This window comes from Salmo trutta, chromosome 31, assembly GCF_901001165.1.
Source record: "Salmo trutta chromosome 31, fSalTru1.1, whole genome shotgun sequence".
Classification (NCBI taxonomy): Eukaryota; Metazoa; Chordata; class Actinopteri; order Salmoniformes; family Salmonidae; genus Salmo; species Salmo trutta.
The window spans coordinates 8,353,035-8,370,840 of record NC_042987.1 but is presented as its reverse complement, the minus strand read 5'-3'; the positions used below and the strand labels follow the sequence as shown (position 1 = coordinate 8,370,840).

The following is a 17,806-nucleotide window of genomic DNA, read 5'->3' as shown; positions in this document are numbered from 1 at the left end:
AGTGTTGTTATCGATGCTGTTTCACCCTGATTTTAGCTGCCTTATATTAATCAAAAACTGTATAGCAAAGTTATACTTCACAGTAGTCTCTCGAGTCAGATTCAAGTGTTTCTCTTTCCCTCTCTTCCATTCCCCTCCTTTTCTCATTATCTGTATTTCTCTTCCCTCTTCTTTCCACTTTCCCCCTTCCTTTCTCTTCCTCCATAGGTTTAATCAGAGGTATGGGGGACGTCTTTGATTGAATAAGACATTTTGTGTTGAATAAGACATTTTGTGAAAGGAAAAAACAAAAAAGTTATTCTGTTTTTAAAACAATGGAAAATAGACTTCATATGGGAGTTGGGAAGAGATCTCTTTTTATCTTCAATCATATCTGACTGGCAGAGGAGGACTCACAGCTCTGCACCAGTGAAGGTTTGGCATCACAGATGAGAGAGCAATGGGATGATGCATAGGATAGAACAAGACTTTCAAAACAAACAGAAAACTTTTTTAAAGATACACACACACACACAAAAAAAAACAATTTAGAATCTTTGGAGACTTGAGAGTGAAGAAGAACACCACAGACAGACTAAGAAACAGTGTTAAAAATAATATGGATTTATGATGAACTCAAAGAGGAGTCTAGTGAACAAAAAGAGACTTCAGGTTTTTCCTACCGTGTAATGGACAAATGAGGGTCCAAACTTGATCTGAGGATTCTAAGTATATCTGGAGAAAAAAATATTTCTTTCTCTGTGAGTCCTGAACCTGCTCTTTCTCAAGTTTCCATAGCAACCGAGCAAACTGCACCCCCTTGGGATCTGAGGACCAAATGTTTTTCTCTTTAACAGTCTTGTACAAAATACTAACAATCATATAATACAATACAGTATAATGTTTAGTCTAGTACAAACTAACAATCATTAAATACTTAAATGCAGTATTCTACCTTTAGTTTAGTACACATAACAGTGACAGAGAAGTACTTCAGGTTGGCATTGGATTATTCACCATCAGTGTACTGCTGACTACTAAGGAGTATGTAAATGTAAAATGGGATCATGTAGAATTCAGTTGGAGAGGTTAGTGAAGAAGAATGGTGCCCCGAGCTCTTTCTGTGGGATGGAATACATTATGAAGTGTTTGTTTGTTTGTTTGAAAGCTACATTTTATCATCCTTTTACTGATAGGCTACACTTCCTCTTTGGGCACTCAGTTTGACCCTTGAACTTTTAGTTTTGTCTCCCTCTGTGCAGCAACCACTCTGAGCCTCCATTCTATTAAAAGTTGCCCATAGGCACAGATGTAGGATTAGCTCACTGCCCAAATACTAACCTTAAGCATTAGGAAGAAAATGCTAAACTGTACTTAGATTAGTCTGAAGGGGCTATGTCATCCTACTTCATTCTATTCTGCCTATTAAGCAAAGGCCATTGGCTCACATTCCGTTTCAGAAGCTTACTACAGTTCTCGGCTCAGGGGTTAAAAGGTCTTGAGTCAGGTGTGCCTAATGTTCGGATGAGATTGTCCATAGAAACTGATCTTAAGTCAGATTTCTGGTTAAGGTGGTTAATGGTTAAAGTTAGGATTTGGGGAGGGCCAGCTGACCTAAGATCTGTGTGTCTACTTTGATTAGCCAGTAGATTTAACAGGATAAATTGCTTCGTTCATTGGGTCTGTTTTGTGACAAAGAAAGTATTTATGTATTTACATTTCAGGGATTATTTTAACTAGGGCCAGGAGTTTTTTCTGGTCAGGTCACATGCTCCGGAAAAACTCCTTTACCTTACCATAACACAAAAAAACACTAGTACAGATGTAGGATCTTAATTTGAGCCAGTTTTCTACACCGGTACAATAGTTCTGCAGCAACAGGACATTTTAATTATTATGTGGATTATACTGTAATTAATGGACATTTTTGTAGTGGTTGATAACATTTTTAGTAAGGAAAAATCAAGTCTGAAATTTCAAAGTGGAAATGACAAACTTGAGAAACCTTTTTAAACCTAAAATGTACCGCATTGCAGGAAAGTTCTCCTACAACAGGGTGATGAAATTAAGATCCTACATCTGTATGGCACAGGTTAGAATTGATTTATGGCACAAGCTATTTTATCATTGTCTAACATTACTGTGACTTTTTTCAACATATATAACTATATGGCTCATATCAATTTGAGCCCGCATTGCAGTACTATTCACACTCATAAAACAGGACTAGCTTTTCTCAAGTAAGTCAGACTCCTCTCACATACATACTCATGCTAGAAATCCTCCCCTCACGTAGATGTGTGCCGTTTTGATGGAAAAGACTGGTTGAATATCAGCCAGCTATCTTGTGAGGGGAGGCGTCATCGTCAGCAGCACAGAGCAGTGCAGAGTTAGAGTAGAAAGCCTTCTGATCCATTTGAGTCTGACGCCATTACATTTTAAGGAGGTGCCTGCAGTCCCCTCTCGCTTGCATTTCGGTGAATGTTTTATTCAGTATGGAGAGAGGGAGCGGAGACTACTTTACTGGGAGTAGACTTCAAATCTGCTTTTAAAGAGCTATACAAGGTCCAATGTTGAGCACAAGTCATTCTTTGTGCTGTGCAGGACAGGTTGGGAATGCTGTCACAGTACCTCCCTCAGGGAACACAAGAAACCAATGGAGGAACATCAAAACACACTCTAGAATACATTGGAGGATGATTCCAAGAGACACTCTAGAATGCAGGGATGGAGGGAGGGAAGGAAGGAAGGGATGTTTTCTGTTTTTTTCCTTCTTTTTTTGGTCATCATCACATATTCAATAGTGAACCATATTTTCACTAACTCCTAGTGAATTTTACTACCTATTTTACTTACGGACCATTCCTGACCCTCATATAAGTGAAGTTGCCAAGTAATGTTTAATCGTTCTATGAATTCTAATATGTACATTTAATTATCTTGTAACATTCCAGGCCAGTTGGCGGCCGAGCGGTAAATATGAACTAGCTATTTTAGTTTTATCGACATTAGTTTATTCACTGTGCACAGAATCCTAAACCAACCAGAAATATGGATACACCAATGCACATTTGTATTTATTTTCATGGATTTGAATCATTGCCTAAATCTAGCCCACTTCTCATTAGCTAACTGCCAGCCTATTCTCTTTTATCTGCATGTTGTTTCCTCTCACAAATGTGTATTCAAAGGAAGAAACGGGCATTTTGATTAGAGTCGAGGGTCAACTCCATTTCAATCACTTGTCAGTTGAACTGGACATTATAACTTCTCTATAGGAATGCAGTTAAATTCCTATATTGACTGTAAAGACACCAATGTTGGTTTTGATGATGCCTCTGTGAAATGTTTACTGACCAGCAGCCTCTCACCACTGTTAGCAGCGTAGATATCGAGAATTTGTCATTTGTCAAATTGCTATGGTCTGACAGGCTTTAACCCTTCTCGGGATTATATTTCTATGGTAAGCAGAGCTTGGCCTGCGACTGGTGCAGGAAGACAGTCAGTCTTATGCTTGATCTAGATCCTGAGGTAACAGCAATAGTCCTAGTTGCACTAAGAGACAAACCGTGCACTACAGTAACCTGACAAGTCCTTTGACCTTTGCTTGTCCTATAAACATAAAGCAGTAGCCTAAAGGCTAAACTAATGCTATTATTGCCAAGCAGCTGGTTGGAAATGTACTTGTATATTTCTATGTTCTATTCAGGTTCTGGGGTTATATGCTTTTTCAGGGGTTGGGAGACATAAAGATAGTTTACTGTGCTTTTTCTATATACATTTATTAACAACTACCTGAATGAAGCCATGTTACTTTCTATCAAATGACTACCCACTGGGCAAAAACTGGTTGAATCAATGTTGTTTCCACGTCATTTCACCCCAAATAATTAAATGTGGTGAGGTTGAATCAACGTGAAAAACTGATTGGATTTTGAAAAAGTCATCAACGTAAGGGAATCTTGTCTTTTTTTCACCCAACCTTTATCCTAAATCCAATGACATGGTGACATTTTTTGTTGATTTCAGGTTGAATTCATGTTAGTTGACAACTCAACTAAATGTAAATCCAAACTTGACGTTTAACTGATGTCTGTTCTCAGTGGGTACATGTATACTTAACATTCCTACTGCACTACCTCTATAAGGTGATGTGTATAAATCTTAAAAAAAAAAAAAAAACAAGACCTCAATTTTCATTTTAAGATGATGGATTTTCATGTGTTTACTGCCAAAATCCACCTACGTCCATTCTTACTGCTCAACTGGAGGCTTGGATGACGGGAAGGAGTAGGAGGTCATGACATTCTTATGAATGACACTGTATGATCATGTACTATGTTTTGAATGCAGTGGGAAAATACAATATAGCTTGATGTAAATAGGAGATCTGTTTAATTTCATAATCTTGTCAGCACACAAATCTTTTCAGGTAATGGGGCGAGGAGTGGAAGAGGGATGGAGAGGGGGTGGGGTGTTTATGAAGATTCTGTCGGTGGGTGGGGTTGACATTTGAAGATGGTGTCTAACTTCAGTGGTTTCTTAGCACAATATACAAAATGTATAGACGATTGAGAGACAGGGACAAGGACACTTGTGGGTAATGCTAAGAGTAGGAAAGGCGGACATGATGTCTGAGAAACCACAGCTCTCTTATCCTGCCCATGTCTCTCCTATATTGCTGCTTTGACAATTACAATTTTCATATGGTTTAATTTATTTACTTATTTATTAGGTCATATTTAATTAAATATGTCCTTCTATTTATTATTACCTATCATTATTATGATATTTATTTTTATTTCATGTTTATTTTTTTTCTTCAGATATGAATGATACAGATTGCTTACTGGGACTTTTTTTCTCTTTCTCCTTTTTCAATTTTACAATAAAATATTCTAATAGTACCTTAATATCTCATCTCAAAATCCTTTCTGCAGTGATCATTAACCCCAGCTGTGAATAAATGTGTTTTTGCTGCCCTCTGCTGTTTACTATCTACCAGTTTACAATGCATTACATTACAACGGGCCAGTGGCACCAATTTCTCAACATAAAATAAAGTATGTTATGGGATTATTATGGCACAGTTATAGCACAACTTGGAAAACATAAGAACATCTTTTTTTCCATAACTTGTTTTGCACTACATGCGCAGACTGGAAAAGTAGCCTATGGTAATAGCAAACAACCTACAGTATATATATGTCATACATGCACCAGTTATTTGACTATATGCCGCCTAGGGATCTACTACCCACACATCATTAAATTAGAGCCAAACTATGCCACGCTGCTTTTCATTAGTGTCGTGCATGGATGGTATATATATAAATATATATATATTGTATTTGCATGTCATGGTTAATTAACAAAAACAAGTGTTTGGGAATGATCTGTGGGGGCCTAATGCACACCCACATACTCGCTGACAGACGGAACAAGATACTATTTTCACTCTATTGAAATATGTTTTGTATCAGTGTAGATATGGGAAAGGTGTTATGCTTAAAAGCCAGGCAAAATAAATACAGTACCATTATTATTTCTGTAAGATTAGAAGTGATGCCACTTTCGTTTTGAGGTTTGCGTTGATCCTGCGCATTGTGTTTCATGGGGTTTTTGGGGATTGTAGTTTAAATACGTTTAACTACAAGCTAGTAATGCATTCCAGTGAATGAAACACACGTTCGCCTAAAAACTACTCTTCCCGTTTCAACCCATCTATTGCTGAGTTCACGTGTACGAAAGGCCTCATGGGAATTATATTTATGATCAGAAGGAAAGTGCCGTTTCATCCTTAGTGAAATGATTTATTAAAGACTACAGTAACCAAGATGCTAAGCGTAAATTGTCAACATAGAGCTGTCAAACAACACAAACGCCATCTTGACAGCAGCCTTAAAATGGCAGAAAAATGCCAGGGAGAAACCGAACTACGGACAGGGTTTATTTTCTTATTTTAAAAAGACTGTCCCTTCCCTGTTTTTCTAAAAACGTAGCTAGGGGGTTGATGGCCAGTGAGAGAGACGAAATACGTTAAAATGGATATCACGACGGCGGTTTTCAACGCGGCCAGAGATGGTAAGCTGAAACTTATCCAGAAGTTGCTGAGCAACAAAAGTCCGGAGGAGTTGGAAGCTCTCGCCGAGGAGAAAACGCAGGGAGGTACACCTCTCCTCATTGCTTCTCGACACGGGCACTTAGAGGTTGTGGACTATTTGCTTGAACATTGCAAAGCTAACGTGGAACTAGGAGGTTCGGTGAACTTTGACGGCGAGACGATTGAAGGGGCTCCCCCGCTATGGGCAGCTTCGGCTGCTGGTCACCTCCCTGTCGTCCGCACTCTCCTCAAACACGGTGCCTCTGTCAACAACACTACGCTCACCAACTCAACGCCCTTACGCGCCGCCTGCTTCGATGGTCACCTGGAGATTGTCCGTTACCTGGTGGAGCACCGAGCCGATATGGAGGTAGCCAACCGCCACGGCCATACCTGCCTGATGATCTCCTGCTACAAGGGCCACAAAGAGATAGCAAAGTTCCTCCTGGAGCGTAGTGCCGATGTCAACCGTAAGAGTGTGAAAGGCAACACTGCTCTCCACGACTGCGCTGAGTCCGGTAGCCTGGACATCATGAAGATGCTGCTGAAATGTAATGCCCGCATGGAGAGGGACGGCTATGGCATGACCCCTCTCCTAGCTGCCAGCGTCACGGGGCACACCAACATCGTGGAATACCTCGCCCACCAGCCCCGCTCTTCACGAGAAGAACGCGTTGATGCACTCGAACTCCTGGGGGCCACCTTTGTGGATAAGAAGAGAGACCTCCTGGGGGCCATGAGATACTGGAGGAGAGCCATGGAGCTGAGACAACCAGCTGACAAGGTGGGACTCCTGGCCAAGCCCCCTCCGGGTCCCCCTGTCCCTGCCTACGACTGTGCCCGAGAGGTGAGCACAGCCGAGGAGCTGGAGGCTCTGATCACAGACCCTGACGAGATGCGGATGCAGGCCCTGCTGGTCCGTGAGAGAATCCTGGGGCCCTCACACCCCGACACCTCCTACTATATCCGCTACAGAGGGGCCGTCTACGCCGACTCTGGTAACTTTGAACGCTGCATCAGCCTGTGGAAGTATGCCCTGGACATGCAGCAGAGTAACCTGGACCCCCTCAGCCCCATGACGGCCAGCAGCTTCCTGTCCTTCGCTGAGCTCTTCTCCTTCGTGCTGCAGGACCGGGCCAAAGGTACCCTGGCCACTCGTGTCACCTTCCACGACCTGATGGGGGTGTTGGGGAAGAGTGTGAGGGAGGTGGAGAGGGCGGTGGCTCAGAGGGACAGCCCCCCCGAAGCCCCCCAGTTCACCAAGGCCCTGTCCATCATCCTCCACCTGGTGTTCCTGCTGGAGAAGCTAGAGTGCACTGCGGAGCAGGAGCACCAGAAGAAGCAGACGGTGTACCGCCTCCTGAAGTTGAACCCGCGGGCACGGAGCGGCTTCACCCCCCTGCATATGGCTGTGGACAAGGATACCACGTCGGTGGGCCGCTACCCTGTAGGTCGCTTCCCCTCCCAGACCGTGGCCTCGCTGCTGCTGGAGTGCGGCGCGGACGTGGATTCCCGGGACTGCGACAACAACACGCCCCTGCACGTCGCTGCCAGCAACGGTTGCCCGGAGATCATGGCGCTGCTGGTGAGGGCAGGGGCACACTTCGATGCCACCAATGCCCAGAGGAAAACGGCGTACGAGCTGCTGGAGGATCAGAGCAGTGGACACCCGGCCCTCTACCCCCTCAACTACGTCACTCTGCAGTGCCTGGCTGCGCGCGCCATTGAGAGGCACAGACTGCCCTACAAGGGCCTCATCTCAGAGGAGATGGAGACCTTCATTGAGCTGCACTGACACCCTCCTCCCCTTAAGATCCCCACCCAGTCCCCACACTCTCCCTCAGACCCCTCTAAACCACCCAACAATCACCCCTTCACCTCACCCATGTCCCACCCGACTCCCTTCATTGTCACCATACCCCAGCCCACCCTCTTTCCCCATGGTCTTTCCCCTCTCAGTACCCCTCCTAACACCAGACTATTAGCTCTGTCTCAGACCAAATCGCAGCAATAATCCTCTTGGCTTCTAAACGTTACACTAACAACAGACTGGGAGCATTTTAACTGTGGCTAGATGCATCCGGTCAGTCCTCTCTCTTTAGGTTATGGGCAATTCCACGGTAACAGAGTGATGCTGAGACTCAGATTTTTCACTTTTAAAATGTATGTCAAACAAAAAACTATGATAGCAAAGTTAAACAATCCGTATAACACAATTGCACAAGGAATACTTTTAACAATTTCCACAGAACATTTTACAAGCACATATTTACTCTTAATTAAGAACAGTGAACAATCTGAGTCTCAGCATTGCTCTTTTATTTTGGATTTGCCCTTATCTGTTATTAAGACATGGACACTTTCTAAGTGCTAGTTGCTATTTGTTTGCAGGTGGGGGGAAAAAAAACCTTTGGACTTGATTTTAGGATTTGATGCTTTCTTTTTCTTCTCACAGAAAGGAAAGGAAAGTATGGCAGTGCATATATATGTATTGGGTGGTGGCTTGTTTTAAGGTGGGAATCAAAGCTGTATTACTTGATAGTACATGATCAAATATTGACAGTTAACTGCATGAGAGGCTTAAGAGTGAATAGGATAGCTTGTTTGTTAAATCAGTCTTGTTTTGCAAGGTTATCCAGAAGCATCCTTTGAACAAAGTACACATTATATGCTTGGCTGCCTGGTATCAGTGTTTTTTTCTATAATTCATTTAGCGTTATTTAATCCTCCTCCCCATACTTTGACATTTTAAGGAGTGTTTGAAAACCCATTTGTGCCAAAACTCAGCCTTATATCGTTTCTCTAAACGTGTGATCTTACAGGTTAGCCTGAACCTACTGAACTAGCTTACTACGAATGGAGCAACTCACAACTGTAGAGCGCAGACTAGCATGGGAACTCTCATAAGGATACAGTTTGTTTTAGCCTAGCCTACATCTCTTCTTTAACTCTGTATTTTTAGACTGTGTGTGTTTTACAACCTGGTCAATGTCTTGAAGTCTCCCTCTGGACAACTCGGACAAAGTGGGAAAGGAAATATGTAGATTTCTCTTCATCTCCTCCTGAGTGAATGTTTATGTTGATCCCAGTATCAGATCATCTATTCTAGTCTATCTACAGTCCATGCAGAACAATTGGAATCTATGCAGTCACTCAGTGTAACGATATCAAAACCCAGGGGTGATCCGATTAACCACAGATGCAGGTGATAAGGATGAGGAACAAATCACACCCAGCATTTGTTTTTGTTTTTTTTGTTTTTTTACAATTTCAGTTTTGTGTTATCATACATGCTTTCTTTTATTTTTTTCTGTTTTGTCTGTCCCTATGTAACAAAAAAAAACACCTGATTGAATGCACTTTGAAAAACCTCCCTGAATCCTAAAGTGTCACTGTACAACATCCAGGCTATGGACTCTCGCAGCCTCTCTCTCAACCGATTGATTCATTTAACTGATGATGATAACTTCAGAACGAAGCTGTGTTGAGATACTTGAATAAAATTCAGTGTCCCTGCAGCAAGTGTGTTGACTAGGGAATGCTTTGAATCTCTTTCGTGCCCCTCTTCCCTCTCCTTTTCTCTGTCTGTCTCACTGTGTTGTTGTTGTACCTGTTGTTGAGCCTTTGAGAAAAGAGGTTTATTTTTCATAGGGTTCTTTTAGGTGTTAGGCTAATGTTACAAACTCTGACGTGAGTGCAAAATCTCAGTGCAATACAGTACTCCAGTCCCAATTCAATTACAGTATTTTTAATTGCTTCTGATAACTGCTTAGTTCACACTGTTAGAACAATCCCAAGCCGCTGTTCATTAGCAGTGGACTGTAATCTCCTCTCACCTTTAGCCCTCACTGTGTTCCTGTCTCTACTGTGTACAGCATGTACAGGGCTGGCTAGGCTAGCGCCACCCCAGTGCTCTGCTGTGAGAGGGCTCGGTAGAGTGTATATGAAGGGGTAACAGACAGCTGGACTAACTCATAACACTGACTCATATTACGGAGGCCCTTAGATGGATTGAAATAGGTGTGATGGAAGAACACACTATCCCTCCCTGCTCGACGGGTTCCCATGCAGCTTGCCTATTAAAGGCCCAGTGCAGTCAAAAAGCTTGATTTACTTGTGTTTGCTATATATTTCCCACACTATGTGGTTGGAATAATATTATGAAAAGGATAATGCCCTTTTACTGTAAGAGCTGTTTGAAAAGACCGCCTGAAATTTCTTACTATTTTGGTGGGATGGAGTTTTGGTTACTAGACCAATAAGAAATATTTCCAAACTTCTCTGCAAATAATTGCTAATTTTCAGTTTTCCCCTCCCTACTCCCAGATAGTCCTAGCTAAATTCTTGCTTGAGAAATTGCTCTTTGCTAAGAAGCTATTTTTGTTTATTTTTTACAGTTTTAATTGAAAACTATCACAGTAAGGTACTTCATTTTATCCTGAAATGATTTGATAGTGAGTTAAAAATGGCTGCATTGGGCCTTTAACTGATGCAGGTTCAAGTTTGAGCTCTTGGCCTTCCGTGCTGGTTTGGTTATTTCTACGGACCAGGAAAAACTCAGGGCCCTAGTTATAGTCTATTGCCAGGTGTCCTAGGCATTTCCCCTTGGTCAGGTCACATGGTAAGGAATAACACCTGACTAAATTCCCCCCCCCCCTTTTCCACAGCACTTTGCAAATGACCTGAGTGTCATATTTTGGTTGTCACCGCAGTCTAATGCCTGTGGTTTTTAGGCGTTAAAGTACCTCTATATTTCTATTGTTTCTAAAATTCCAGTGAAAATTAGTGTATCCCTTATATTTTATTACTTATATTTTTTTGTCCTTAAGTGACAAACAGAACATACTCTTTGTTCTCCCTTTCTCACTCTCTCTGTGGTTACAGAACGTGAGGTGTAAAAATCTTGATCTTTCGGTGGGCCAAGCTCTTAAAGTATAAATAGAGCGCAATCAACGTCACTGCGGGGCAGTGGTGGAGACGAGGCCATTTCCCCTGCTATTTTAGGGTCCTTTCACCCCAGTCTCTGCCCTGTAAACAGGCTTACACTAAGGTAATACACAATACACACAGTCAGTCAGGTCACTGGATGACTGGCAGGGACAGTGTCCTGGAACCACTCTGATGAGTTTGGTCCTTCGTTGAACCAATTTTGTAAAATATCTATTTTTGACTCTACTGCACATTAGCCTATTGAAAATTCAGATTATTGATCATCACATTTGTGATACTGCCATATTTTACTCTGCGCTTCCACTGCCTACAGTTTAATCGCTATGGGGCTATCCCTCATGTTAGTGATTTATTATTGTTATTCAGTGTTCAACGGTTATTGTTGTTAAATTCACAGTTGGTATCTGTTATCTTTGAAAGGTCAGAGGCAATGGAGTTGAACTTTAGAGAGGTCACAGGAGTGTCAATAAACCCCAGCCTGAAACAACAACCCCCAGTCCCTGACTCCCTGCTCCCCTGTGGTATCTGCAGATCTAATGGAAATGGATAGGTAGAAGCAAGATACTGTAGCTGATGCTCTTCTCTGCCCATAGACCTATCTGGTCCAGTCAACCCCTAGAAAACAGAAAGGAAAGGAATCCGAGGCAAACAATATGCTAATTGCTCCTGCAGCTAGCTCTCTGGTATGCCAGGTGTTTCCACCATAGGCCTATTTCTGAAACCTAGGGTTACAATATATTCAAGTTAAATTCAGTCAATAAGGACTTATTGAATTGGGAATTTGCCTTCACCTCCTGAGTTGAGTTGATCTGGAATGGAATTCCCCCCGAGCCTGCCGACTCCCTTTTGGCTTAGGAGAAGGGCTAGGGTTTCGATTTATGACTGGACATACTGTATATCTGCTCAGACCCCGTTTAGGAAACAGCAGTAGCCTGGAAGGTTACTGTTAAAGGTAGTCTCACTTGCCTGACTGACACTCCACCGGTGGCTGTGGGATGGGACAGTTTTGTAGAGGGCCTTTGTCTTGAGTAGAAGATACGAGGCTAATATTTTGTTTTGCTGATATTTTTGATACATTCTATCAAGTCTATCGGTATATGAGTCCCTTTTGGGTATAGTGTAACTCATTTTAACATTCTGTCATGAAGAGCTCATGTTTAACTTATTAAAAAACATTTTCCCATCTCAAGAGGTTAATTCAAAAAGGACTATAGTAATTGTCTAAATGAAGTAACATGGTTGACTGTGACAGGGTTGATCTGTCTATTTATGGGTAACAGGGTTGACTTGTTCTGCTCGAACCCATTCAGTTCTCCACCACAAATCACCTGAAAGTTGTCCAAAAAAAATGAACCAGCTCACCTGATTTTACAATGATTTGATTATTAGATATTCAGTGTTCCTTTTGAAAGAGTTTTGCAATGTTGAAACAAGTGGTTAGTTCACGTAACAGGGTTGACTTTTTTTGTTTTCCTTAAAATGAATCACTAATCACATGAAATAATCTTCAGAAAATACTGTTTTTAAGCAAAACAAATTAACTAGGGCTTTACAGTAGCTAGGTTTTCATCCATTTGGCAACGGATTTTAATGCGAATATTCTGCAATCCACATAAAGAAAATATGCACATTTTCCCACCAGTGGTGTGTTTCCACCAAATTGAATTTTTGCGGATAAAAATCAGTGCGTGATGATGTAGTGCACACAAAATGTACTTTTTCGGGACATTTTTCATGTACCTAATACAAATCTAAAGTTTACTATGTTTCCATCACATATTCAACTCTACCTATAGTTTTTCATTAACAAAAAAAACTAAATAGCAAATGTCTTGGCACCTGGGCTCTAGCCAACAGCTTGCAGACACAGTGTGGGTAGACTGTGCAGATTGTCTAGCACAGTGGTTCCCAACCAGGGGTACTAGGAGCCATGGGGGTACTTGGTCAATCCACAGGGGGTACTTGAGAAGACTCATGAGACCATAGGTCTACTGGTCAAATGGACATGAGGGGGTACTTCAGGGATACTCCGGGCAGAGCAAAATTCAGTTGGTGGTACTGTAACCAAAAAATGTTGGGAACAACTGGTCTAGTCTACATGAGTTTATTATGGATAAGCGAGAATATTTGTTTTTGTCAAACGGCAGTCAAGCATTGATCATCATGTCAACAGAACGCTCTATATTTATTGGAAAGCAGCATCACCACTGTGCACTCACTACCCTGTGAAGTTCATCATTTATTTAATCTGTAACTTAATAAACTGCACGGTTTCCTGAGTCATATCGGGAGGATCACACACCATGTCATCGCGTGACTACAAATTTACTTCCATATGATGGTTATTATATCAATATTTGTGCATCAAGGCGTTTCCACCACCATTTCCCTCATAATTAATTTTACCGACACAAAAAGATCCCACCATGTTGAACCAACAAATTATCTGTCGGCATTTCTAAAATTGCACCGAAATTTCCAATTTCCATCACAGCCGTTGTGATTTTATACGATATGACTTTGAAGAGATGGCAATCTAAGCCCACAGGAAAGTGTGTGTCCTCAGGCCTGGAGGGAAGCGAAAGTCCTTCTGCTACCCAAGAATAGAAAAGCATGGCTCAAATAGCTGACCAATCAGTCTGTAACCAACCCTTACTAAATGTTTGTAAAAAATGGTGTTTGACCAGATACAATGCTATTTCACAGTAACTAAATGAACAACAGACTTTCAACACGCTTATAGGGAAAGGTGTTCCAAATGTAGGCCTGAGGTTCTTAGGCTACACAAATGACTAATGATTGGCTGAGAGAAATTGCTAAACTTGTGGGAGCTGTTTTGTTAGACTTCGGTGCAGCTTTAGACATTATCGATCATAATCTGCTGCTGGAAAAACATATGTATTATGGCTTTACATCCCTTCCTATATTGTGGATCGAGAGTTACCTGTCTAACAGAACACAGAAGGTGTTCTTTATTGGAAGCCTCTCCAACATAATCCAGGTAGAGTCAGGCATTCCCTAGGGCCCTTTACTTCGTTCACCCTTCACTAATGACCTGCCACTGGCACTGAGTAAAGCCTGTGTGTCTATGTATGCTGATGACTCAATACTGTACACGTCAGCTACCACAGCAAGTAAAATCATTGCAACACTTAAAGAGTTTCAGTCCGTTTCAGAATGGCAATAAATAAGTTGGTCCTGAATATTTAAAAAAACGAAAATAATTTTATTTGGGAAAAATTATTCACTAAACCCTAAACCTCAACTAAATCATGTAATGAATAATGTGGAAAAGTATCAAGTTGAGGAGACTGAACTGCTTGGAGTAACCCTGGATTGTAAACTGTGATGGTCAAAACATATTGCTGCAACGGTAGCTAAGATGAGAAGTCTATCCATAATAAAGTGCAGCTCTGCTTTCTTGACATTGCTATGAAAAAAAGGTACTTCTGTCCCTAGTTTTGTCGCACCTGGACTACTGTCCAGTCATATGGTCAAGTGCCACAAAGAGGGACACAGGCAAATTGCAATTGGCCCAGAATAGAACAGCATGGCTGGCCCTTAGATGTACACGGAGAGCCAGCAACTCTCCTGGCTCAGGAGCCTGCTTGTCTTTGTGACAGTTATTGACATGTTAAAATCATCGATCTGTCTGTTGAAGCGACCAGCGCACAGCTCAGACACCCATACATACCCCACAAGACATGCCACCAGTGGTTTCTTCACAGTCCTCAAGTCCAGAACAGACTACAGGAAATGCAAAGTACTACATAAAGCCATGAATACATGGAACTCTATTCCAAATCATGTAGCTTCGTCAAGCAGTAAAATCAGATTTAAGAAACTGATAAAACTACAATTTATGGAACAGCGTGGACTGTGAAGAGACACATGCAGGCACACACACACACACACACACACACACACACACACACACACACACACACACAGCATTCACAAACACATGCTAACACACACTCTACACGCACAAAAGTACTACTTAAGTAGTTTTTTGGGGTATCTGTACTTTACTTAACCATTTATATTTTTGACAACTTGTACTTTTACTCCACTACATTCCTAAAGAAAATAATGTACTTTTTATTCCTTACATTTTCCCTGACATCCAAAAGTACTTGTAACATTTTGAAGGCTTAGCAGGACAGGAAAATTGTCCAATTCACGCACTTATCAAGAGAACAAGTGGTCATCCCTAATGTGGAATAAAATACAAAAAAATACTTTACTCGCATAAAAACTGTGCATAGAAATGCGGGTAGTGATTGTGAAAACTTGGAGAAATCTTGAGGTTAACTGGGCTAAAGTATTCCTAGTCGCAAAGAGCGCACAGACCACTTTTGTCTTTGCCGCAATAATAAAAAAAACTGCATTTTCCTTGTGGTCTATATTTAAGACGAATTAATTTAATATAACATGTTTTTAAAATGAATATTGGTGCACAATTTCTACTTAAAATAGGGATCTAAAAGGGATTCATTTCGTGGAACAACCCATATAAGACCTCTGATTAAACCTTTCTGTTTATAGGCAATAGGTATACACTTCGTACATTATATATAGAGCAGGCACGTTTCCCTATTACATGTGTTAGAATGGCATTTGTTTGATTCATTATACTGTATACGTTATGAACGTGCAGCACTACTGACTAATGTAAGACAATATGGAAAGCTGATGTACCTACAGTGGTACTTCTCTTTTCACCCACAAGGTGGCAGCAGTAACAAAGGAAATACAGCTTAGCCTCCTTTGTTCGAGAGCAGCTCAGATAGTCATAGTCAGTCATGCCAGACAAGAGACCTGGTCCAAAAACCAACCCGGTACCACCTGCCCTGGCCCCTACCACCTTCACTAGCACCCAAGCTTGCTGTGTTAGCAGACCTGAAGGACCTGGATAGATAGCAATATGGCATTGGCATCCCTCCTAAACCCCTCTTCATCGAATTACCTCCTGCCCCTGACATTAAAGAGACTACATGGATAAATGATGGTTAGGTAAAGAGATAAACACAAATAAAGAATTGGTCTGGTGAAAGCAGATTATGCCTAGATGATGGAGAAAAGACAAGGTGTGTGTTAGTTGGGTTGATTCTGTGTCAGGGCATGCAGGTTTGAATATGTGTGTGTGTGCACCGCATCTCGCTCACATCATGAACTGAAAGGTTGTGTGCGCGTTTGTATGCGTGTAAACAGCTAAAGTCGGGAAAGGTTTGCGTTCCCTGTAGATCTACATAAACAAGCCTGGCATCGTATAATCCGTCGGGGAGGAATGGGATGCGTGGGCTAACGAGCAGCAGTAAATTCCGGTGTTTGGGTTTTTCATCTCTGGTTATTTGGACAAATCACAATTTCGCAGGTCTAAGCGTCTCTCGAATTTCGGAAGAGGAGGGGACATTCAGCCCATAATTTGCAAAGATAGAGAGGGTGGAGCTCCTCGTTCCGGTTCCAGATCCTCGACCTAGCATCTCTTGATCGCTTTTCTCAACAAGTATGGACCCAGAACTTAATCGAGCAGCCGATCAGGGACTGCGGTTGAAAATTAGCCGGCTGGCTAAAACCGGCACTTTTACTGAAACGTTGATTAATGTGCACTGTCCCTGTAAAAATAAAATAAACTCAAACTCAAACGCGATTCGCCTCCCTCACGAGCTTCAACATCCACCTGGTTCTCTGCATCTCCTCTGGCCCAGTGTCAAGACAAGACAACACTTATTCTCTTTTTTTTATGAAGGCAATATGTTTATAAGAGTGTTATATATTTGACTCTGAATATTCAATTCTATAAAAACACTTAGGCTACTCCTATGCATATTTTCATAGTTCAAAAGGACCTACTTTTGCAACAAAAAAAGAAACGACCTGCGGACGATTTGCAGTGGAGAGGTGAGTTGTTCTAATGAGACAGTTTGAATGCTACTCCAATGAATGTAGCCCTAATGATTCTTAAATTAAGTTCTGAATATCTCCCTTTTTTTTATTGTTAAATATACCTCATCTAGTCCATCATGACATGTAGAGCTCACTCTAACATACGAGTTACAGTAGACAGGCTACCTCAGCAACAGCAGCCATCTCTTTAGCACCAGTCAGCGGTCCACTGAGATGACAAAAAGGTTTGGGTGATGAGGGGGATGCGGTTGCTATTGGAGATCTTGACTCCTTCGCGTCATGATGGGAGGGAGGGGGAGCTCATCCGTGTGTGAGAGAGCGAACAGGAGAGAGAGGGGGAGAGGGAAAGGATATAGAGAGGGAGGGAGGAAGGGCATTGAGGAGGAAGACAGTGAGTATCAATTGACAACCAGCAGTGTCTAAAGCCGCGCGACCGGAGATGGTCCCCCCAAACACGGGCGCAGAATAGTGGTCCTGCAAGGCTTCTGAGGAGGCGAGAGGACAGCCGAGGACGCCGGCGATGCATGCGTTCACTGCCGAAAAATCTAACCTTTCAGAGGATCTCTCCTGTCAAATGGGATTATTATTTCTGTCGGGGGTTAAAGGGAAGCTGCCAGCTGCAAGTCCATGCACATTAATTTATCCGATCAAAAACAAGACGGAGCACTCACTTTCTCCATAAAGGTAAATATGAAATCGATTTAAAAAAAGAGGTTGTTTTGCCATATGCACGAGGGATTCATTTCCTTTATTTATTATTAAACACCGCGCCCTGATCGGTGTAGCTCGGTAGGCAGTTTGGCTGTCGTGTGCTCGGCTGCTGTTTACAGACTCAATTTTAAACATATGGGTCGATTCGGATAA

General features: G+C 42.0%; 3 protein-coding genes across 15 annotated transcripts in view; all 3 read left to right on the top strand.

The window, feature by feature from the left end:
• LOC115169435 (CUGBP Elav-like family member 5) overlaps positions 1-5,093 on the top strand; it is a 49,374-nt gene extending 44,281 nt beyond the window's left edge. For both annotated transcript variants that reach the window (XM_029725044.1, XM_029725043.1), the window contains exon 12: positions 208-5,093. The gene's annotated coding sequence lies outside the window, so the exon portion shown is untranslated. The remainder of the gene's footprint in view (positions 1-207) is intronic.
• A 676-nt stretch (positions 5,094-5,769) lies between these two features.
• Positions 5,770-9,634, top strand: LOC115169434 (protein fem-1 homolog A). Its single transcript, XM_029725042.1, has one exon. The coding sequence runs from the start codon at positions 6,024-6,026 to the stop codon at positions 7,875-7,877; it is 1,854 nt and encodes a 617-aa protein (XP_029580902.1). The 5' UTR covers positions 5,770-6,023; the 3' UTR covers positions 7,878-9,634.
• A 7,677-nt stretch (positions 9,635-17,311) lies between these two features.
• The window catches only part of LOC115169433 (receptor-type tyrosine-protein phosphatase S), a 106,351-nt gene continuing 105,856 nt past the window's right edge, over positions 17,312-17,806 (top strand). For all 12 annotated transcript variants that reach the window (XM_029725041.1, XM_029725037.1, XM_029725034.1 and 9 more), the window contains exon 1: positions 17,312-17,626. The gene's annotated coding sequence lies outside the window, so the exon portion shown is untranslated. The remainder of the gene's footprint in view (positions 17,627-17,806) is intronic.